At 37.1% G+C, this 22,951-nt stretch overlaps 3 protein-coding genes across 6 annotated transcripts; all 3 read right to left on the reverse strand.

Moving 5' to 3' along the window:
- Positions 1–25: 25 nt before the first annotated feature.
- Positions 26–6,631, reverse strand: LOC113733231 (protein REVEILLE 3-like). 3 transcript variants are annotated; one of them, XM_072081210.1, is made up of 9 exons: positions 6,180–6,630; positions 5,582–5,639; positions 4,458–4,581; positions 4,196–4,366; positions 3,937–4,071; positions 2,959–3,068; positions 1,770–1,829; positions 546–664; positions 26–455 (listed from the first exon to the last, which is right to left on the reverse strand). In XM_072081210.1, exons 1-8 carry the CDS (start codon positions 6,458–6,460, stop codon positions 587–589), a joined length of 1,017 nt encoding a protein of 338 aa, XP_071937311.1. In that variant the 5' UTR covers positions 6,461–6,630; the 3' UTR covers positions 26–455; positions 546–586. The 3 variants fall into 3 exon arrangements, with proteins under 3 accessions (XP_071937311.1, XP_071937310.1, XP_071937312.1); XM_072081209.1 differs by having other exon boundaries at positions 26–664; XM_072081211.1 differs by lacking the exon at positions 2,959–3,068 and having other exon boundaries at positions 26–664; positions 6,180–6,631.
- Positions 6,632–8,725: 2,094 nt separating this feature from the next.
- LOC113733232 (C-terminal binding protein AN-like) lies at positions 8,726–15,512 on the reverse strand. The gene is made up of 7 exons (XM_027259487.2): positions 14,576–15,512; positions 13,878–14,043; positions 13,667–13,797; positions 12,383–13,177; positions 12,215–12,262; positions 10,217–10,330; positions 8,726–9,113 (listed from the first exon to the last, which is right to left on the reverse strand). The coding sequence occupies exons 1-7, from the start codon at positions 15,197–15,199 to the stop codon at positions 9,042–9,044; spliced, it is 1,950 nt and encodes a 649-aa protein (XP_027115288.2). The 5' UTR covers positions 15,200–15,512; the 3' UTR covers positions 8,726–9,041.
- Positions 15,513–17,552: 2,040 nt separating this feature from the next.
- LOC140037104 (uncharacterized) lies at positions 17,553–21,142 on the reverse strand. Of its 2 annotated transcripts, none has more exons than XM_072081213.1 (7): positions 20,995–21,142; positions 19,885–19,977; positions 19,739–19,801; positions 19,581–19,628; positions 19,430–19,483; positions 18,045–18,102; positions 17,553–17,817 (listed from the first exon to the last, which is right to left on the reverse strand). In XM_072081213.1, exons 2-7 carry the CDS (start codon positions 19,957–19,959, stop codon positions 17,774–17,776), a joined length of 342 nt encoding a protein of 113 aa, XP_071937314.1. In that variant the 5' UTR covers positions 19,960–19,977; positions 20,995–21,142; the 3' UTR covers positions 17,553–17,773. The 2 variants fall into 2 exon arrangements, with proteins under 2 accessions (XP_071937314.1, XP_071937313.1); XM_072081212.1 differs by having other exon boundaries at positions 19,885–19,991; positions 20,995–21,133.
- Between the last annotated feature and the right edge of the window lie 1,809 nt (positions 21,143–22,951).

Consider the following 22,951-nt stretch of genomic DNA (forward strand, 5'->3'; position numbering starts at 1 on the left):
TACTAAATACTCTGCCAGCGTAGAATAAGAAATAATCATGAGATGACTAACAGAAATTTAAACATGTGTACATATATACATAATTGCTATACATAGTGATTCCATCTAACATTTGGTAGCAGCAAAACTTCTTAAAAGCAAGAGAATCAAAACTGTCATCCGCCTTCCACCCCAGCCAACAGGCGACAGCCCATGCCCACCAAAAGTAAACACAGAGCGAGAAACCAAAGCCAGCATCAGCCATCCAGAACGGCGTGGCTGGAAAGAAACCTATATAAGCTGGCTTGTTACAGGAACTCCATCTCCGAATGCCACCAAAAACATGTGACCTAACGTGCGTACATTGGACAGACACGGACATTTGAAAGTCCATGCAACAAACATAGAATATCACACAAGGGCATATAATATGAACTGTTGCAATCATAGCCCACAGCTTCAACCACATAACCTAGCTGATAATCCATTGTAAATAACTAAATCAGCAGAGACTTCCAAGCTAGTGAACGGAAAAAAGAACTAAAGGACACATTAGCACTTCCCACCTTCAAACCTATCACAAAGATCAAACCATGTGCTCTAGCTTCTAAGCTGGGATCATTTTGTTGGGCGCTTTCTGTTTATATTCTTCTGTACCCCGCCCAGATGAGGCAATTAATCTCCTCTGCACCAACCGACGAGAAAAGTATTAGGGCATAAAGATTCGAAAGAACAGAGCATTGTCAAGCAAGTAAATAACATGTCTTGGAACAGAAGAAAACCATCCAAACAGACTTGAGGACTATGAAGAGTTACGCAACCCAACTGTTTTCTCAAAATACATCAGCTCTCCACAAAGTTCTGCGGCTGCAGGAAAGTCAACATATCCAACTCCTCCAACACTCACCTTGTCTACCCTCACATCAACCCCCCCCCCCCCTTTCTCTCTCTCTCTCTCTCTTCCCCAAACCAAAAACCCCAAAATAGAGAATGAAATCAAAGGAAAATGGAGAAAAAAAGATTTAAAAATAAAATCATACATCAAATAACAATGTTATCCATTCCGAAGAGGGTACTCAATATTTTTCTCCAGCAAACAAGAGAAGCCAGTAGGTTATTGCTTGCATTGCTTGCCAACTCGGAAAATACACAACAAAACAGCATTCTATTAGGGCTACTAAACAACAACTGCACTACCATATGTTACCCAGGGAAACCATTAGTAAAGTTTACCTAGATCCAAATATAGTTTTTACATCGCTAGCTTTTGTAATGACAAACTCAGACCAAAAGTATCCCAAGAAGTTGAACAGAGAACAGAAGATGTGAAAGAATCAAAATCATGTAAGAATCATGAATTTTACATCAGCTTATGCTGAATAGTGATGCAAAAGCAAAGTTGACAAACTGAGGGAAAAAACTGAATAACTGAATAAGTCCTGGTAATCATGCAAAATTTAGATCTATCCTGATTAGGTACCATTACATGACTGGAGGATCACAAGATTGTTCAGCACACAACCGAGATCATATTGGATTACAAGTGAAAGCCCAACAGTGAATGGATTACATCCTATACAACCATAAGCATTTATTGTCATACTGAAAACATAATTGGCATTGAAGAAGATCACAGAATACAAGTAGGTCAATCTACAGTAAAAAACTGATGCCAGTTAAGTCTTCTTTCTAATATGTAGATGAAGCTGCTGTTATCATGTAACTTACAGTAAACAGAAGATTGACAATGGAGAAAAAGACTCAAAAGCTAGGAATACTGAAAAGCTTACATGATCCTCAAATTCAGGGCTCACTAAATTGACAGAAAGGTTCTTCATCAGCATCAGCACCTGCATAAAACACAGAACAAAACCCTTATAAATTGCCAGTTTACACCAAAGCAAGCAAGATAAGGATAAACTAAGCTAAATGGCATCTATGTTACCATGAAGGTTACTGAGAAATGCAACATACAAAATGAGCATGCAATGTGCTTGAATGGGTGCAAACAATTTTTTTAATAGTAAATCCTGTACCCAAACAGCTAATGCTGGGCAAGAGAAGAAGGAATTCCAGACATCAAACAAGGAACAGTAGCAAGACATCAACTAAAAACTTCTATCACATCATGTATTAGCAAGGATCTCCACAATTAATTTGAAAACTAAGGGCAAGAGTGCACTGATTTAAAGAAAAGGAAAAGTAGGAAAACAGGAACTTTGGATCTATACATGGCTGTTTCTGTGTATGTTCTACATTTCGACCTCAAGTCAGTTCTACAGGCTTTAAACTCCACATGTAGGTCTTGAATCTTGAAGCAAGTCTTACACTCATATAAAACAAGTTTGAGCAGGCTCATCAGTATGAGTAAAAGAACTTTGTACTTATCCATTGACTAGCACAGAACACAAGCAATATCATTAGTTGTCTAATACTGCAGGAAATAACTAACTTTCTATTGCACATAGGCATTATCCAGAGATCTTTTCTAAGAAGGTCATTTCAATAGAGGTGAAACCAATATGTGCAAAAAGCCAGCATGAACAGAAGAGAAGACCAAATAATGATCTTTGACCCTGACATTGAAGGCCCCACCTTTGTTACAAAACTAAATCCGACATATGATAAGTTGATACTCAATTTTGGTAACTATGGAGATATGTATGATAGACATACATACTTCAATGAGAAAGGGCAAGTGCCCCTGCTCATGATAGCTCACAGGATACCCACCACAGATAACTAAGACGAACAAAGTAAAAAACCCGATAAAGCAGGGAAAAAAGCCTATCAAATGTTTTTAACTTTACAAACCATTACAGCCAAATGAGAGTTACAGCAGCTAAGCTCTAATTATCTCCTACCATCCAGGCATTTACAGGGTCCATCTTCTTTAGACTCAAAATAACTGTTTTTGGCATTCCTTCATCTTATCATAAACAAAATTCCAGAAAAAATAATGGCTTTAGGGTGACATACCGTCTCCATATTAATTGGGTCCATCTTCCTTAGTCTCAGCAAATGATCACTTGCATTGGGATCAAAGATGCTACCAATGAAGCTATACACTTGAGCAAAATCCGGTATTACTGTTCCCAACAACAAAGACATCAATACTGTAGCATATTTGAGAATGACATCTGATGAAACTTAAACATGCTATCAAAAACAAGACACACGAAGTAGAATAATATCCATAAAAGGAAAAAATTCAAGAAAAAATGAAATGCGAGACAGAAAACGGTACAATCAAGGCAACAGGTGAATCTCAGATTCCCATTCAATACACACATACAAGACCAGAAAAGGTCAAGACAGACTTCAACTGAGAAGCAAAGAAGAACTCAACTGTTTCCCTCCAAAATTCAGAAATTGTCATTTGTTGACTTTCAACAAAGAAGATACACATTATTTATCGGGGAGATAGAGAGATGGACGTACATTCATACAGTACAGGATAATCAAACACCACTGACTTGCAGTATATGACATCATTATTGCAGGAAGCAAAATGCATTAACCTTTTCTTGTATTATTAATTAGCAAATATATTGTGTATGTGTGACAAGGAGAAAACTTAACCCAACCATTCCGTTTCCTTTGTAAACTTTTCGCATCCCTTGATCCCAAATTTCCAATACAACGGACTTATCAGAGTTTGAAACTAGCTTTTGCAGTATTCCATCAAATCTTAAATTGGAAGATATGGGCTCAATCAATCAGACTCTTACTGTGGCAACCAAATAAACTAAAATTTGAAACCAAAAAATTCTCATATTTTACCTTTCTTTCCACTCACTTCAACATGGTATGGTAACTCTGCAATCTCTTTAAACATGCAAAATGTTTGAGAGACCATAGAGATGATATATTTTAGTCTTTAATTACCACTTGATCACGGAATAATGATCATAAAGGTGTTTTAACCAAATTAACTTGTTTCAAGAAAATACAAACCTCTGGCTGGCTTGTTATCTTTCTCCTTTACTTGATCACTTGTCTCATTGATAGGCCAAATCCTTGGAGTGCTTTCATTGCTGCTGCTGCTATAATTGTGTGTGATTGTAGCACCAGCTAAGCCCATATCTTTATCTGATAAAGGAAACATACTTTATATTAATCAAGAAGCAATGAAGTTATCAATTCCAAAATCTACCAGAACCGGTAAAAACAAAGGGAACCGGTATCATACAGAGGTCAGAAAAGATAAACAAACCTTTCGTCAGGTATAACGTATTTGCTGTTGGTACCGTATTGTATGTCCAAGGAGACACAACAGGGTTGCTTACTGAATTGCCAGGAACTGACAAGGAATCAGGCCTCATAACGTACTTCGGTTCAACCAACGCAGAGGAGGAATGCAATTGCCCAGTAACCTGGGGTCCAGCTGCAGCAGGCAGGCAGGCATGTTAGTATAATAATAATAATATAATAAAAAGTCTCATAAGATGGCAAGGTCTATAATAGATAATTCCAACCAGTTTTTGGGGCTTTTTGCGGGTATGGATGTGATGCTTTCCTCTTTGGCCGAGGAGGAGGCACATGTTCGCTTGTCCCACTTTTTTGCACCTTTAAAAAGTATTTTTGTGCATGGCTACGTATCTGCAAGAATCACATTTTAGCATCTGGAATAAAGCAGATAGAAGCATATTGAAGAAAATCTGAAAAAATCTAATTGTTGGAGGGGGGGAAAAAAAGAGAAAAATATGCTACATGGACTGGAGAAAAAGATATAACCCCCAGGAAAATGAGTACCAACATTTAAATCACAACCCAACAAGTTCATTAGCAGCAACCATAGAATCATTCAGGCAGAATGATATACAAGCAAGACTTCGTCTAGAGAACTAAACCACAAAAATAATGAATCACAACAAATGTAACAGGTTCTCCAGATATAAAGCAACATTTTCACAAAAGTAGGTTCAGAATAATGAAACAGATCAACTTATAAAACAGAAAAAGGTAATGCGCCATAATACTATAAACATCCGAACATGCAAACAGATGCCATCAAATCACAAGACAAAGTAGTCACAATAAATGAAAGGTTCATCAAACTAAAAGTTTTCAATCTTCAGTAGATACAACTAATGACATGTTCCGAGCATCTCCATAGCGTTGAACAAATGAGGAATAGAATTGAAGACAGTTTTTTTTTTTTTCTGAATTCTCAACCTGAGTCAATGCCTAACCCTGAGGGATAAAACCATTTCATGCTTATGGGAAAAACTTACCTACACCAGGTTCACAGGCACCAGGTCAATGACACAGCACGTGAAGCGCGTGTTAACTAAAACAACTCCAGTATCAACCCCTCACGTGCCACACAGTTGGCCAGGTACTTGTGCACCAAGTGTAGGTTTTTCCCCTGCTTATAAACCTCAACAGAAAATAACAAAGGAAAAAGAAACCTTAACTTCAGTATAAATCTTCACGCAATACAAAGGAGAGACAAAATTTATCCCAGACGAAAAACCAGAATATGGATATAAGAAATTTTTCCCTTGGATAGTTTTCAATGAATGACTAGTCAAAATACCAAGTCAATATCAAGCAACATTAAATGGCATGAGAAATTTGAGTATCGACATGCAGTTACCTGGATAACTGTTTTTGACCCAACAAAAGCTTCAATCTTTTTCCAGTCCCGGTCAAATCTAAAAGTAACAGGTAAATCAGAAAAGTGAAAGGTATCAAAAGATAATCTCAGTCTGGGAAATAGAAAATTTTAACTTTAAAAATAATACTGTTTATTATGTTAACCCATGTATATGCAATAAAGATCTTGAACCACCTTATATAGTGCTCATCGTACTTCTGATCCTTATACAAAAGGCATCATTTTTCTTACTCAATCCAAAGCCTTGAATCCATAAAGTACCTTCTACAATGACCTCAGCTATTACATCAACAACTAAAAGAATCCCCAAACCCTCCATGCAATTACCAAAAATAAAGATAGAAATCCAACTTAAAGACCAAAAAAATTAAAAACAAAATTATCCCTCAATCCAAAAAACCCTAATTACACACCCTCACTTCCATCCCAAATTCAACTAAAAAGCACTCGAATTACAACAAAAAATTCACTAAATTTAATCCTACTATTTTCAAATAAAAAAACCAAACCTTTCCAACCCAGAATAATACAAAGAAACAGAGGCATATTATCTATCACCTAAAATACAATTACTTACAGTTGAAGAGCTTCTAGAAACTTGTCATGCTCTTGGTCAGTCCAGCTCTCTCTAGACTTGGTGATGGTATACGGCTTCCGGACCTTCTTATTTGGATCCTCCGAAACCACACCGGTGCCAGAATCAATCACGTTACCGGTGCCGGTTGTACCAGTAACATTTGTCGGCGGTTGCAGGGAATGCAGACCAGGAAGACCCACTTTCATCGGATCCCCCATGCCCGGGAAATAGTAAAAATCTTGCTGGTGAGCCGCAGGTGGAGTTGGATAAACCGAAACCATATATGTAAACCGAATATACAAGCAAAATTTTCAGAAATGGTAAAAAAGAAAAGAACAAAATATTCTTTTGCTCTTTGGGTTTTAGTTTTTGGTTTGGTGTTCAGAGCGTGACATAGTGTGTGTTGTGTGTGTTGTTTTGGATGGTCAGAGTGAGGAGGAGGAGAATGGGGCCAAAGCGTGGTCGGGTTTAAATAAGTATGACGTAACCGACTTTGGAGGGGAAGGAACAAGTGGATCTTCAACCGTCCACGTGGATTCCAACGAGTGATGGGTTTAAGTATGGGGGCCTTCTGTGTCAACATCTGCTTGGCCTGATTTCCGCAGAAGGACTTGGACCACTTTTAAACTTGTACCGTTAAACGAATTTTCAATTGGGTAGTTGCAATGCATGACTACTGCGCATCCAAATATTTTCCTTGGAAAAAATTAGTACTAAAAATTCCTTCTTTTTCCATTTTTTCCCTCTCATTTATTATTCATTTCGTCAAAATGAGGAAAAAAATTTTAAAAGCATAGCTTTTTAAAAAAAAGAATATATTTCTCTCTCTCTCTCTCCCTCTCTCTCTTTTTAATTTTTAATTTTCCTCTTTGACAGCTTATCACCGTTTAAACGTGTTTACAGATAGTTAAATATCTCTATCATGATTTGATAACTTAAATAAATATCTTTGACAACTATGAATAACTATAACATGCCAATTAAGTCCTTTTTTTTTTTTCCTTTTTGTGCATAGATATTTGCTCATAATGCTAGTAAGCTGGCAAAAATACAAGTTTACCAGATCAAATGTTTCTTCTCAAAAATACCCAAACCAATTTTAGAAAGTAAAAAGAATAAAAGATGCAACTAATTCAAATAGTTACCTTTTTTTTATTTTCAACTTTTTAAAATAACATTCGAATGCTTACCTCATTGAATTGCTTGGATAGAGACAATCACCTTATCATTTTGTTTGAAACTTGACAGTTGGAAAACTATACCTTAAAAAAACCGAAAGACGAAAACCACGCTCGCCCATATTCGATACAATGATGCTGGTTTAATATCACTAGTTTCGTGACAGAGCAGAAAGTACTAAATCAGGCGTTTACCTAGAGAATCCAACCTGCCCATATTGGGGTGTGCTAGAAAGAAGAAATGGTTTTGGTAACCTCCAAGGAGGCAAACAAGACGATACCCGAGAGTAATCCAAGTTAAAAATTTGCCTTAAGAGTTGAATATTCTAGCATGGTCCATAGTAGTGTAAACGGGTAAATCTCTGCCAAAGACAGTAAATTTTGATACTCAATCCCCCAATCATAATTGGGTTATGGCTCAATATGATTCAAACACAACAGGATTACAATAGTAATATTTTACCTTGCGTGTTACAGCAAGGATGTCTTCACTTTTGCCCAATCAAAACGTTACAGAGCTTGTTGTTTTGCAACAAGGATTTTGCCCCATACAATAATGATCTGCCACTATTAACGTTGCTGATTTTACATCCTGAAGACTTGACTGAGCCACATCCAGGAGTAGGAGGGGTTGAGTTCTGTGCCTCGTTTGAAGAGATTAGCCCCTTTATCTTTATTTATGCCCCCCATTCTGAGATACAAAACAATAACAGGATACAATTCCCGGACGCTGAAAACAGCGCTTCTTCCGGACTTTGGGAGGAAAGCTAATGGACATGCCGTATCACAATTCACACACAAGACAACATGACCCATTTGGGACGTTGGGCGTATCTAAAGTTCCCTTTTGCATAGAATTTGATAAATTGCATCTTATTCTTGGCTGGAAATTAGCATTGCATAGTATTCTTGGCCTCAATGTGCAATGCACCAACACATCGCCCCACTCCGAGCAGACAGTTCTCAGAAGACACCGCAGAAACTCGGGTTCCTCACAAGCATTTCAATTGGCTATATATAGCTACTAAAATCTATATCCAATTTTCAATGGGGTCTGCTTGCTGCTCACCTAGCTGGTTTACGATGCTAAATGCTTTACCAACCAACTGATACAATCATTGAGTCCATTACCGAGTGACAGACATCATGAGGCCATTAAGTGTGGACCTTCGGTAACGAGCATATAATTCCTTGCTTCTGTTACAAGCCATGTGGACCATCCACTTCTCTTCCCCACAGAAACGCCTTTTGCTCTGAGATGAAATAACAGGTGCAACTGGCCAAAAAGGATGGACGAGAAAAGAACAGGTGCAGAAAATTCACTAATGAACAAAATAAAACAGATACAAGCTATGATACAGGCTATGATACAGCAAAAACAGCACATGCCACCAAATTCCACCTCAGCTCAAGTTCACACTTCAAAAAGGAAGTGCTCGTGCAACAGTCTGGGCACCAATACAGCAATAAATACCAGAATTTTTGGTGAACAATGGACATTTCCTAATGAACAACATTTTCCATTTTCAAGCTCACTAACCATACGGTACAAACCCTTGCAACTCTGATCTAAGTGTAAAAATTGAATGCTTTACAACTCGCAAGCACTTCAGAAGCGTCACAAAATGTGGTACAAAGAAATTATCTTGTGTTTGAAGAGTGCTTAACATTCCCATTTCACCACCTAATCTAGCCACCGTGTGATACCATCTTCTCCTACAGCCGCAAGAATTTCAATATGTACATCCAAAACAGCCTGCAAGTCATATGTAGGATCGATAATGGATCAATCTCTCTCATGCAGAAATGCACAACCAATCACACAGACAGGCCACAGAGAGGGGAGCCTTATAGTTGTAGGCTGCTACTAAATGAAGAAACCAAAGCAGGCTTAGAGTTGTCACTTTCCTTGATGAAGCCAACATGTGATTCCCATGTCATAATTAATAATCCATGAAAATTAACTCCAAGAAGTGACCCAATGATCATTGGAGCCTATCTCCTATAGATTCTCATTTCCTAGTTTACTTTCTACCGTTTCCTATCTAGTTTGATTAAGCATTAAGGCCTTGGAATAATAACTCAACAAAGAACATTGTACAGCAGAGAGAAATGAGGCTCAACTCAAAGATAAATTGGAACTTGATTTTCCACAAATAGTAGTAGACTTCCCCATTTATTTGAATAATTAGTTGTCATGCTGAAACTGAGTTCATCCAAATGTATAATTTATGAAGAACTACCCCTTCTCAAAAGTAGATATGGTATTTCTTATCTTCCATTGGTGATGAAACTCAATAAAACTACAAGGTCACTTAAATTCTTTCTCTTAGATAAAGACTTCCAAGCCCATTTATATTGACTTTGAAAATTGTGGGATGCATCAACTCTAGGTCTATTCTGAGAGAAACAAGAACAATCATGGCTTTGAAACTTTAGAACATTGCAAAACCAATCTTACTCATCACTGAGGTTACCAAATCTTGTCAACAGATCTGCTGAGTATTTGCATTCTTTAACTACCATCAAAGTCTAGACATTTCCTGCCGCTGTTACAAGTGAATTTTGCAAATTCAAAAGTAAAAAAGGAGATGCAACCTTATTATTTATATATATTTTTGAGGCAGCCATGTTAATGAGGGAAAGGATCACAGGGTGGATGCTATGTGGTTAGTAAATACAGCTTAAACTAGCATATTGGACAATCTGCAGATTTAATATGAACATAAAAGCAAGAAAACAAGAGATTGTTAAATGATGTATATACTCCAAATGCGGATGCTTCAGTCTCAACCATTTTACAACTATACATTCAGAGAATCATCAACTAGTTCATAGCAAGTTGAGTAGGCAACTCACCAATGGATTTCTGCAATTTACCAGCCTACATTCCTCCAATGAACCTTCAAACGTCCAGCTCTCCCACACATCAAAGCTGTGACTGGCAAATACAAACTCCATTTTCCTATTTATCTGCAAAGTCAAAACACGATTGACGTCAAGGAACATATCAATATTTTAATTCCATCAAAATACTCTAACCGACTTATCAAAAAAGGAACAGTTCAAGAATGATTATTATGGCATATAACTCCCATAGAAAGAAGAATACAACAAGGATTATTGTTGCAGATAACTCCCACAAAGGGAACAATAATTAAGCACAGCAAAGGGAATAATGAGTTCTACATTTTAGTCTCATGAAAATAATGCATTCATATTTATGAAAATTTGACTCAAGTCAAAGAATTAATGCTACCTTCAGAACTATGGGAATCATACACCTAATGTCGGCAAATGCTCAAGGTTGTAATCGGAGTTGAGCATTAGCCAAACACAAAAACCAGTTCATACAGATCACCCTGTGCTAAAATTTACCTCCAATTCAATCGGAAAAGTTTAATACCCACCAAACGCGTATTTCTCCTAGTTGGATAAGTTGCACCAACCCTATGCAAAAGTCTATGAGATCATTCTGCACCAACCCTAAGCAAAAGTCTATGAGATCATTCAGGGTAATCTTCATTACTTATGAAACTAGCAAACCCCCACCAACAAGTTATTGCAACTGTGATTGCAATGTAATATTTTCAAAAGCAAGTATAATTACATGCATGCTCAAAACCAAACCAAAACCAGTCAGAAGTGCTGCTTCAGATTCCATAGCCTTCTAGTACCAACTGATTCACTTTGTTAAACATCTGTGTTAGTCCTTAAGTAATAAATCTGAGCTTTAACAGTAACCTTACACGTCAAAAAACTTCTTAACAATTCAAATTCTGCTTACAAGAATTATGAGTACTACGTAAATTCAAAAATATGACCGCAATAGTTAACAGAAATCGTACATGTTTCCAACCCCAAACAGGAAAGTTAAATGTTTTTCTTATGGTCATGCTACATACCAAGTGGGACTGCAAACGAGTCAAATCAAGTCGAGTTTCGACCTAATTGAATCGAGCCTCAACTCAATTTTACCGAGCTCGAGCTCGAGCTTTACATTGAGAGAGTCAAACTCAAGCTTGAAAAAAAAAAATAACTATTTTATTTTTAAAAAAATGAATAAAATAGTTATTTTTCCTTAACAAATAATAAAATATTAGGTATGTGTAATTTCACTATTAAAATAAAAAATAATACACACACACACACACAAACACATATATATAAATAATCGAGCAGCTCACGAGCTAATGAGCTGAGTTTCCCTGTGCTCAAGTTCAAACTCGACTTGGTCGGCTCGAGCTCGAGTCGAGCCGGCTCACGAGCACTCGTGAGCGGCTAGATTTGTTTGCAACCCTAATAAAAAGTCACAGTAAGACATTAACCATCCAGAAGCTGCTCCTAGATGCAGTTTAGGAACATATGCAAGTTGCAACTACAACTTTGAGCAGCTACAATGTGTTGGGCAATCCCACAATTATATTCAACTCTTTCTATTAATCAATTTCACTACAACACTATTGAGTTCTTCCACAATAATATAATCTTTACCCAGACTCTTTTCAAGAAAATAATGATCCCAATAAACACTTGAAGTCACACTTTTTACTACATATTACTACTATTTAACTTCTTCAATATACATATTCATCAAGCCTATGACTTTGTGGCAAAGAATTGTGTTTTATTAAAGCACATATGTCGCACTCGCTAACAAGCTGTGCTCAAACTAATAAGCATGCTCTCTCTATAGCAAAACCAAAAGATCAGAGGGTTTTGTGTGGGGTGAATACAAATAAAATAAAATGGCTAGAAACAATAATACATCTAAATACATTTTACAGCAGAATAGAGCTACATAACACAACTTTACAAACACATGTTCAAATTTCCATGCAAGATAGCATGTCATACCTGCAACAACTTGCCTCCAGCAGTGAATGACCTCAGACCAATTGCATCCTGCCAGAACATTCACACACATATTTTATTTACCAAGTTCACAGAAGCCATACAAACCAAGCCCTACTTTCCAGAATAAAGTGTATAACAGAAAATTAATAAACTTTTAATACAACAAACCTTGCTTCTGAAATCCACAAGAAACTGAGCTGCAGGATCTCTTTTTGCCACATTGGGCACAGTGTCAAGGAACCAAGCACCACCTTGAACTCGTTGCCGGGAGACATAAAGTGCATGTTGATCTCTTGGGCGTAATGCAACAACAAAACCATCTTTCAGCAGTTCACTAGATTTCTTAGTGAATTCCCTGCTTGCTTTTAATAGCTGCTCAGCAGATGATTCCTGTATTGATTCAATAGCTGTTTTTCTACTCCTCGAGTCTTCAGGAGAAGCAAAACGTGAATTAGAACTCAACACTTGATCTGTACCACTCATTGCTGTATCATCTTCATGATGTGAAGTGCTCTCTCTTTCATGTGTCATATGTTCTTCTATTTTGTGCTGTGATTTTTGGCGGGCATGCCTCCTTTTAGTCTTCTTGCTTGATCTACTTCGTTTTGCTTCAGTTCTACTTGAGGTACCTTGTGACGAAACGGGACCTTGATGCTGGCCAGAAGATTCCTTTGATGGATTTGAAGCCTTTTTCTGAGAGCTCTCAGCATTTAAGTGAATGTCTGAAGTTAGCTGCTCACAAACTGAACTCTGTAGCGCACTTTCGCTGTCCTGTGTCTCAACCCGGTCATGGCCTACCTCATTTTCTAATTCTTCTTCATCAGATACAGAATCTCTTGGGTTGATTCCATCAACAAAAAGAGACTGCAGTATGGAAATGGCCTTCTCCCTTATCTCCATCCAGACTTCTTCACTATAATCAGCACTACGAGGGAGTATCAACACATTTGGCATCTCGCGTACCTGAAGTTAATTAGTTCAACTATTGAATAGACAAACCTACCCTAACTATAAGTTGGAATGCCGATAAACATGTAGTATGCAAAGCTAACATAACTGCTAATCTACCTCCTATAACATTGGGTCATTCACTTATTCAATAATCATCAAACGCTGGATACTGAAAACTAACTGTTCACCTATTGTAGCTCAGTGCCGATTAAACATTCAATTCATGCATCTTTACAATATTTCTTCCCATGTTATAGATGTCACCAATTAAAAGTTATTTGTTGGTTAAGTAACATTTCAAACACCTCTATCATGTCCAAGATGAAAGTGACATGCGCTATCATGTTGCAATATCCAAATATCCCAAAATCTTAGGCAAATAGAGAGAAAGAGATTAAGAGATGAGAGGAACCGAGTCCAAACATCATGTACTACACTACCAAGTGAAAAAACACAACATATTTCTGATCATTCCCCATACCCAAAGAATACACATCATACCCATGCTTCCATCCATTGTGGCCCATCAGCACCATCAAGAGCACAGCCTGCGAGGGTGCCATCGATCAAGAGCTGCTTCACAGCACAATCATCTAACAGCTGGCTACTACCTGTATTCACAAGAAATGCCCCTGCATGGAAGAACCAATCCCATATAAATACCAATACACATTAGCAAAATAAGAATGATGCGTGTTAAAGCAGAACTCACCGGGTTTAATGTGCTGCAGACAATCTGCATTAATAATCTGAATTGTTTCATTTGTCAATGCACAGTGTAGTGATATTAGGTCACTTGCAGCCAGTAAATCGTTAAGAGTATCCATTCTCCTGGCAGCAGAAGGGAAATTCAAGGATCTACTTAATTTCCCGTTTCCCTACATGCAAGTCACAAGCAAAAGCAAACCATCCATAAACTTTCAGTTCTAAAAGTACATATAAAATCAAGATATTGATTACAAGACATCACACATTTGTTGTATCAGGAAAAGCCTAGAATCAAGTAGGAGCAACATCACTGGCCTATTGATGTATAATTGTGGCATTGGACACACGACATGCACAATTGAATGGAGAACAATCAAATGAAGCTTAAAGTTCAAACTTTTCATGAATGCAGCATTTGGTTTGGATCAGTCAAGTTAACAATTGACTTTTAGATCTCAACGACATAAAAAATAGCGCACAATCTGCCAATCAAACAACTTCGTCTAGGATTTAGAATCATAAACAAACAGTTAAATATCTGTCAAATATATACTATGTAACCTCCCAGTTTATGCAAGAGCTATCACATTGCAGTGATTAAAGTCCGACATTTTTTCCCCCAAGAAAAAAAAAAGCAGAAAACTTGATAAAATGCAACATTTGGTTTTGGATGGATAGAGTTAGTGATTGACTTGTACATACCTCATCAACATCAAAGTAGAGCACGCTCATCCTGAAAGCCAAGCTCCGAGTAGCCAAGGATCTAGCCGAGGCAGATCTCCCGACGATCCCCAACACTAACCCGCGACATCGGCGCATTCCACGACAAAGCGGCTGAACGGAGCCAAGCCAGCCAGAAGCTGACAACGCATGCCTGGAGAGCAGGTGCGTCCGGCGAAGCAAGCCAAGGAAGAGGGCCATAACAGTATCGGCGACCTCCTCGGCGCGGCTGACATCGACGTGGAAGAGCCGATTAAGGCCGAGATCAGCAGCGAGGGCGGAGTCGACAGAGCGGTCGGAGGAGCCGAGGCAGAGGATGAGCTGCCAGGGGCGAAGACGGCGCTGGGCGGCGCGAGGGAGGAAGGCGAGGGAATGGAGGAGAACGGCGGCGGCAGACTCGATCCGGGCGTCGGCGAGACGGCTGAGAGAAACGTGCTCGACGGAGGCGACGCCAGCTAAGCAGTCGGATTCTAGGGTCGTGTCCTCGATGCAGTTGAGAGTGACGACGAGAGGCAAAGGGTGAGGTTGTGGAGGACTGGAATGGTGAGACATTGTGGGGGGAGATCTGGAGGTTGAAGTTGAAGACCTCTCTTTCTTCCCACTCATCCTTTTTAATTTGAGGATTGTCCGTCACTGTGTGACTGTGTGTTCTTCTTCTCTAAAACCTAAAACCAGCAGCACTAGTAACAGCCGCCGTGCTTTACCACTGCACTGCTTTACTGGTGGAATCCGACTGCCATGGAATGGAAGTTTTTTTTTTTTCTTTCCTTTTTTTAGTGTGTGTGTGTGTGTGTGTGTGTGAGAGAGAGTGAGTGAGAGAGGGAGGGACTGACTGGTGACCCCTAGTCTTCTTCTGGCGAGGGTCTCACAGCTCCTGCCCGTGCCCGGCTGATCTGCTCCGTTCACCGGCTTTTTCTTCTTCGTTTTATATTTTTTTTAAAAAAATTTGAAATTCCGAGAAATGTCCTTGTAAATGTATTTATTTCCGGTTGAGTCCAAACCTTCCGAGAATATTCCCCATTTCAAAGAGATTCCTTTCCTCTTTAACGAGTGCTCGTGCTTATTTCCTTTTCCTGATGAGTACTACTCAGTGAACATGAACATTAGTTAGTACATAACCTCAAGGATAAACATTCTAACTTATCGTCCCCTCTCGTTTTAAGTCATTTCTTGATTTAACTTCACTTGAAAAAATAACAATTTCCTCTCAATCAATGCATGTTGAGCATCCATTAAACAAATCCTTTAACGAATTACAGTTTTATTTATGAAATGCTCATTTAGCTTAGTAGGACACCAGTGTAATCAGACAAGTAGGAGAATTAACGAGTACGGTACTACATTAGTGCAAGATGAGGAATATTTAAGTCCTCAGTGTCAAACGACACTATTGTAAAGCTCTTTATGGGTCGTTGCTCAAGTTATATAGCTTGTTTTTTTTATATTAATAGAATTTCTAACGTTTTCGTAAAAAAGAAAAATAATACATGCTTCCTAGGATATATTTAATCTCCAAAAAAGGGGTAGGAGATGATTGGGAGCTCTTGTAAGATCCTTTTGGTTTGATTGAATATCATTCTTACGAAGACAAAAGATGGATTCAGTTGGCCAATTTCCTGTATGCCTAAATGGATGACTGCTCATAAGTTGAAAGTTGGCCAATTCAAACCGATTATTGTAATTTTTAAGAGCGTTGATATAAAATCATATAAATCGAGTTTACACTTAAATTTGTCAATTGAAATAATTAAATTTATGTAAAATCTATATTACATTAATATTATATGAATTTACACTCTAAGTTTACACTAAAATCAAACTGATTTGAACTGGACTACTTTTTAACTTGTGAGGCGAGTGATCCCGTCCGGATTGATTCGTAGTAAATGCTGTAGTACGGTGGGCACAAGAAAATGATCAAATTTCAACTGCTAACTTCCTTGGATAGATGCACCAATTACGTCATTACGAGTTTTTGGCACACCAAATGTGCCAACTCCCAGGCAAAAGCGTGTAGATTAAGAGAAGAGGAGAGAAGATGCTTGGAGTAAAAAAAACTCCTTTGTCCATTTTTTTCTTTCAGAAACGATAAATGTTGTATAATCTAATCTATCCTACACTAAGGGAGGAGGCGGATCTAAAGAGGTCCAGGAATAATTCGAAGGAGACTGAATCACCACTGGACCATACGGATGCATTACACACCGTTTTAATTTTTAGAAACCAAATCACTTTAAATATGACACCTTGCCTCCCACCCCACCAAGTCTTAATAGCTGGATGGTGGCGACCAACCCAAAACACTGGTGGTTCCTTTGTCCATATGATTGCCACCAATTCAAACCACCTGACAACATTGATGGCAACGTTTAAGTTCCCTCCACCCACGGTTGCATTAAACAGCACTCAAAAAGTCGAAATACCGCAGCTTCTCGCAATTAGGCCCAAGACGGTCAAAAGTAGTACGTTTCTGAACCGATTCCAAAAGGTCTTTGCTAAAGCTTCAAAAACTAACGAGTGTTGTCCCACTAGTTTTCTATTTGCTAAACAATTTCGGCGAAGTCAGCACTTAAAGCACTCACTCTTAACGTAACAAAACCAGGGGCGATCGATTGTCATTTTGAACAGAGTAACCTTTTTTAAATAGTGTAATTTTATATAAATTACTTGTAAAATTTCACAATAAAAACGCAATTATTCTACATGAAACTCGTTTAAAATTATAAAACGTTTCAAAAATATTACATTGTTCAAGAAATCAACCGTCCCTGCCCTGTGCCCGACGCAACAGGACTCTGTTGCTGCTTCAGGTAGAAACGAACGTCCTCCCAGTTATTCAGAAGTATAATGATATCTCAAACAATGGACCAAAAAACATAGGGAGAAACTATAAAGGTAATTCACAAATTATAAACTCAGTTATCCACATAAAAAACGGTTAAATAGTGGTACCAACAGATGGAAATCATAACAAGTTCATTTCTCATTTAATGGTAGGGTAAAAAAATATCCTACATAAAGAACAAGATTGGGTGATGTTCAAACTCCGAAAGATATAGCAACACAGGTACATCCGCAGAAAATCATATATTATTTCTGAAACAACATAAGGTTACTCAATTTCAACAATGTGGCCAACAATAAACCACCCAGGTAAGAACAAGGACATCTCTATGGTTCTCATTCATTTGTAGTTGCATCCTCTGTGGAGGCATTGGCTCCATCTATAAAACAAAACAACAGACGAGACATATCAAGTGAAGAACAGAGAGTTAAATTTACAGCAAATTAGGTCCCAAGGCAAAGGGCCTTAAAGTCACTAAAAGTTGTCCTCAATGTGAAGAAAACCAGAGTCAGAACTTAAACCATCAAATCATGTTCCTGAAAGCCCTTCTTATGAAAAAGTAGGGTCCAAGGTAATCATTAAATTCAATAAAATTATCTCTCTTACCTTCACTTTCCGATGGAGCGCACGGGGACTTGCGGTATCGTGTCTGTTGTTGTGTTGGCTGGGGGACCAAGTCAGAAAAGAGAAGAAACAAGTCAAATTCCAAGCAAACTGAGCCCATATTCATTAATGCAGCTCAGAATTGGAGAATCAAACTCTATAGCAATTGAGAACCGACAGCTGAATTTATAACTAAATCAGTCTTCCAGGAAGCAGCACAAAATATTCACGCTATTGTCTATTTTCAATTGTTCACCTTATTTTTTTGCCAATTTGATTTTCTAGTGCAGTTGGGGATGGGGAAGAAGAATTGGTAAAAATAGGCTGCAGGTTCTGACGTACCAAATTGAACTTACAAACCAACATAAAGACACAGAGGCAGATAAAACTTAGCTTATCAATGCAGAATCAAAAACAAAAGCAAGGAGTCCAAACAAATAAACCAGAAAATGAAGCATGCAAACCATGTCATCCTCTCATACAGAGTTTAGGACGCCTTAAGTAGTAGTTTCATCTCTGGTCAGGTTCAAGCATGCGACAAAGTGAATCTATCTTAACATATGCCAAAGTCAAAAAAGGCTCAACAAGAAAAGACTGAGTGAGAACGCTAAGATTTATCTTAACTGAGCTATTCCAAAAGCTATCTGCTAACAACAGCCTTCATAAATTTTTACTTATTGTGATTAACAGCCACAGAAACTTAACAACGAATGCCTGGCACTTCCATAGACCATGCTTTCTCCAAAGGCAGGTGAGTTTGACACCAAGATTATTCAAGTCCCACTTCAATGCTGGTAAGCATTTTCCACAGCTTTTAAGCCCAGTAGCACTAAATTAAAGAAAAAGAAGGCCCATAGACACTCAGACAATTATAAACCTAACAAACTAGATTTCCTGCAACACTCAATGTGACAATTATCACATCTGATCATCTATGAGATCATAAAATATTCACTAGTTGTTACCTGCACAAGCATTATAGGTTCTTTGGCATCCAAAGATCCAATATTATCATGACTTAGCAAGGCAATCAACCAAAACATAAAAGGTAAATTGGTTTTGACTATGGATAAAGGTACATAACTGAATAAGATCCCTTTATTTCACGCTGCAAGCCCAACTTCGAGTTATGACTCCTAAGACCAAGAATGAGAAAATACATTTTCCTGTTTTCAAAAACACCTAGGTGTGAAAGGGTAAGGAATAAATGCCAAAGTGATTAATTACATGAACACAATTTCAAGTTTGCTAATTTACAAGGAAACAAGTTCACCACTTCTTTACGTCAACTTAACATGAACCCAAGAAATCATGCCATGAACAAACCATGCAATCAGTGATAGCAAAGCAGTGAGCCAAAAACTCCAAACAAATGACTTCTTAACTACCTGTAATTTCGGCCTAAGTGCCTCTAGTGGTCCTTTAGGCTTCTCCACACCTTGCTGCATCCATATTTCATTGTAGGGTGAGAAATTTAAACATTAGCCAAGTCTTCTTAACCTTTAAGCAATGCAGGTAAAGTAGAGCAAAGATGAATACCTTTCCCAAAGCCCAATCAGCAGAGTCAAAGTAAGCTCGTTCATGATCCTAAAGCAAACACAACCCTTTTTCAGATAAAAAGCAAAAGATTGATATCACGCTGTAACTGTCAGCATGATGGCAAGCTCTATAATGTAGAGAGATTCTTAGGGCATCACCTTAGAAATTAGTGGCGGCTTTTTTGGCACAATACCTCCGTATTTTTTCTTAATAACTTCCTCCTAAGCAAAGTAAAAGTGTTAACAACATTGCACCAAAAGCTACTCAAAAGCAAACTCCAAATGAAATCGTGAGACCGTAGAACCTCTTGTTGGGACGATGGCAAGGATTTTTCGGTGTCCCCGACAGCTTGATTTTTGACTTCCTCCATGCCTGACATATTTTTCCTTTCACAGACCTAGCAAACAAAAGCTGCAATAGGCCATTAGTACAATTGGACTTCGTCAAGGAAATGCATCACATAAAGTTCACTGCTCAAAGACACGAGTCAAAGTAATTGCTCATCATTTGCACCCTTATGTGCAATATTTTATAGGAATACATGCACTTCATGTGATGAAGAGCAGAAACACAAGAAGTCAATACAACTGGGAAAGGATGAATTGAATTTTACTAGTGATTTCCATGAATAAGACCATAATTCAACAAAATGTACGATTGAAATCCATACATACAACACCAAATTATAGTACAAGAAAATAGCCAATGAGTATTGTATTTCTCGTTATCCATGAGAATTATGTTTCTCATTTATAAACCAGTTTTAGACAACGGAAATCTTATTCTTCATTGTGTAAATATGTCTTCTAAGTTTTCAAAGTACGCAATTCTCACTTTAATTAGTCTTCAACAGTATTGTTGAAGTAGCGATTAGCGAAGGCCAAAGTTCTTAGCAGCAAAAAACAGATGCACAACACTGGAAATCCAAATCCATCCTTTCTAAGCATGCACATTAGAAACGGGAAAAAAATCCAGAAAATAAAACCTAAACCAGGTTGCGAAGTATTTTCCAACAATTATAGAGCTCAAACTCAAAAATTGACTCACTAGATAGCTAGTTAGGACATTACCCTACTCCGAAATTCCAACTGCTACCGTTAAAATACAAGAATAAAACTTTAATGCATACAACCGCAGCAAAATAAAGGGAAAAAAAAGAATAATCTTAAGTAAAATCATCCATAATACCAACAAGAGCAAGGGACAGGAGATCCTCTAGCTAATATTCAAATTCTCAGAAATTCTTCAATTAACTAACTGAGATCATTAAAGGATCTAATTGACATCGAAGATTCGTAAACCTCGGAAGTGGATAAGATTGATGCTGAATGAAGTATCAACTGGTCAGAAATGGAACAGATCAAGCAAAATTAGATAGGACAAATAAAATAACAATATTGAAATAATTCATTACCGAATTGAATTAAAGCTGACGGATTTCACGCCCGGTATTGCTCCGCCAATCGAGCGTGGATTTTTGTGTTCCTGCGCGCAATACAGAGAGAGAAGGAGAAGAGGGGACTGTACGCGTGAGCAGTAATGGGAGGACGGTATGCGTGAGCAGTTCTGCAAATAGAAAGATAATAACATACGGTATTATACATTTTAGGGTTAATTACACTTTACCCCCTTGAACTTGGACTCTTATAACAATTTGCCCTCCTAAACTCCAAACATATAAACTTTACCCCTTATGGTCGTTAAGATGAAGTTATATTTTTTATGATCAAAATATCCCTAACTAATTCTTAAACACACATAATGATTGTAACATAATAAATATCTATTTTTTTAATAGTTACTAAATGCATCTAAACACAATTATACTATGCATTTCGATTTTTTAATCTTAAAATGAATTAGATAATTCATAAAAAATAAGTCTAACCAACTTAATGTATTTATCACAATGCCGATAGCAATACTTATTTTAAATGAAATAAAATTAATCAGTGCATTTGGTATGAAAACTATGTTCTTATATATTTTTTATTGTAACACTTTTTAATATGTTTTATATGAGATAAAAACATGATAAAAAATAAAAAATGTATTAGAGAATTTTTAGTTTTTAAAAAATGTAGAATGCAAACAAAATACAAAGCAAGGTATGAATGTGACATAAAATTATCAAATAGCATCTTATTGATCCGTGAAAATCTTGTGACAGCTAGAAAGTAAATGAAAATCATCAAAACTAATCTATTTACAATTTAAAGGAAGAAAGATAAGCAATGAAAAACTTGTACAGATGTTTTAGGAATTTTTAAATTCATTTATTCTCGACAATACAATTTTTAATTCTTTGACTTTGTATTTTTAAAATTTTTTAAATTATATGACTTTGTGTTTTTTCTAACAAAATATTTCATATTCCGATTAAAAGTATAGCGTTATTCTAGAACTATTATGTAAGTGCATTAATATCATTTTGTTAAAATTTTGGATAAAGAATTCATCATTAACGTTTGACTAGTCAGTGAAAGAGGTAAAGTGTATATATTTAAAGTTCAAGAGAATAAAGTATCATAAAAGGTCAAGGGGGCAAACTGTAATTAACCGTACATTTTATTGTCCAGATCTTTTTCTTTCTTTTTTTTTTTTGCTTGATAAAATCTTTTTTGGAAAAATATTTGATTGCGATTGGATTGAACGTTAAATCTTTTTTCTTTCTCTTTTTTTTTTTGTTTTTTGCTTGATGAAGTCTTTTTGGGAAAATATTTGGCTGCGATTGGATTGAATGTTAAATGTAACAACACAACAAATCTATGCCCAACTTTCGACTGATAAAAATACCCAAAACTCAATAACCAAGCCAACCAATTTGTCAAACTAATTTGGGATGTTGGATTGGGTGAGTTGCGTATTAGGTTATTTTCGAATTGGGTGAAAGAAATTTACATAATTTTTTGACGGTTTGGATTTTTAAGTTAGGTATTTACCAAGTAAGATGCTGAGAAAACATTTGATTCCCATTTCCACATATATCACTTAAAAATTTTGGCTGTCGTATTCGTTAAACACACTCCTATACCAGAATATGCTACTTCGCAAGCAGTAGTTGGCTTGAATTAACTTAAAACTAATATTCTGACCAAATGGCGGCGTACGTACTGAATCCTACTGCTGCAAACATATAAAAATGTTTACAAGATAAAATTCCATAAAATTAAAGTATCTATACGTAGGAATATTTTACCAAGCAAAATGGTGGTTGAAACAAGAAATGTCCGTGTCTCTTTTTTATATTCAGGATGCAACACCTCTAATTCACATATTTTGTTATGTCAATACTTTGACGCTTTCATTGGTCCCTAACCACGAGGCCCACGACTGGAAAAAAAAGAAAAAAGGAATATAAATAAAGATTG

The sequence above is a fragment of the Coffea arabica genome, chromosome 2e (genome assembly GCF_036785885.1).
Source record: "Coffea arabica cultivar ET-39 chromosome 2e, Coffea Arabica ET-39 HiFi, whole genome shotgun sequence".
Taxonomy (NCBI): Eukaryota; Viridiplantae; Streptophyta; class Magnoliopsida; order Gentianales; family Rubiaceae; genus Coffea; species Coffea arabica.

Coding starts and splice junctions, on each gene's coding strand:
- LOC113733231 (XM_072081210.1), bottom strand. CDS start 6,460: ATGGTTTCGGTTTATCCAACTCCACCTGCGGCTCACCAGCAAGATTTT. Junction 4,582..5,581: donor GGTCAAAAACAGTTATCCAG/GTAACTGCATGT, acceptor TGATTCTTGCAG/ATACGTAGCCATGCACAAAA. Junction 1,830..2,958: donor ACCCAATTAATATGGAGACG/GTATGTCACCCT, acceptor TGTTTTATGCAG/GTGCTGATGCTGATGAAGAA.
- LOC140037104 (XM_072081213.1), bottom strand. CDS start 19,959: ATGTCAGGCATGGAGGAAGTCAAAAATCAAGCTGTCGGGGACACCGAA. Junction 19,484..19,580: donor CTGATTGGGCTTTGGGAAAG/GTATTCATCTTT, acceptor ATATGGATGCAG/CAAGGTGTGGAGAAGCCTAA. Junction 17,818..18,044: donor CGCTCCATCGGAAAGTGAAG/GTAAGAGAGATA, acceptor TTTGTTTTATAG/ATGGAGCCAATGCCTCCACA.
- LOC113733232 (XM_027259487.2), bottom strand. CDS start 15,199: ATGAGTGGGAAGAAAGAGAGGTCTTCAACTTCAACCTCCAGATCTCCC. Junction 14,044..14,575: donor TCTACTTTGATGTTGATGAG/GTATGTACAAGT, acceptor ACTTGCATGTAG/GGAAACGGGAAATTAAGTAG. Junction 13,178..13,666: donor CACAATGGATGGAAGCATGG/GTATGATGTGTA, acceptor AATTAACTTCAG/GTACGCGAGATGCCAAATGT.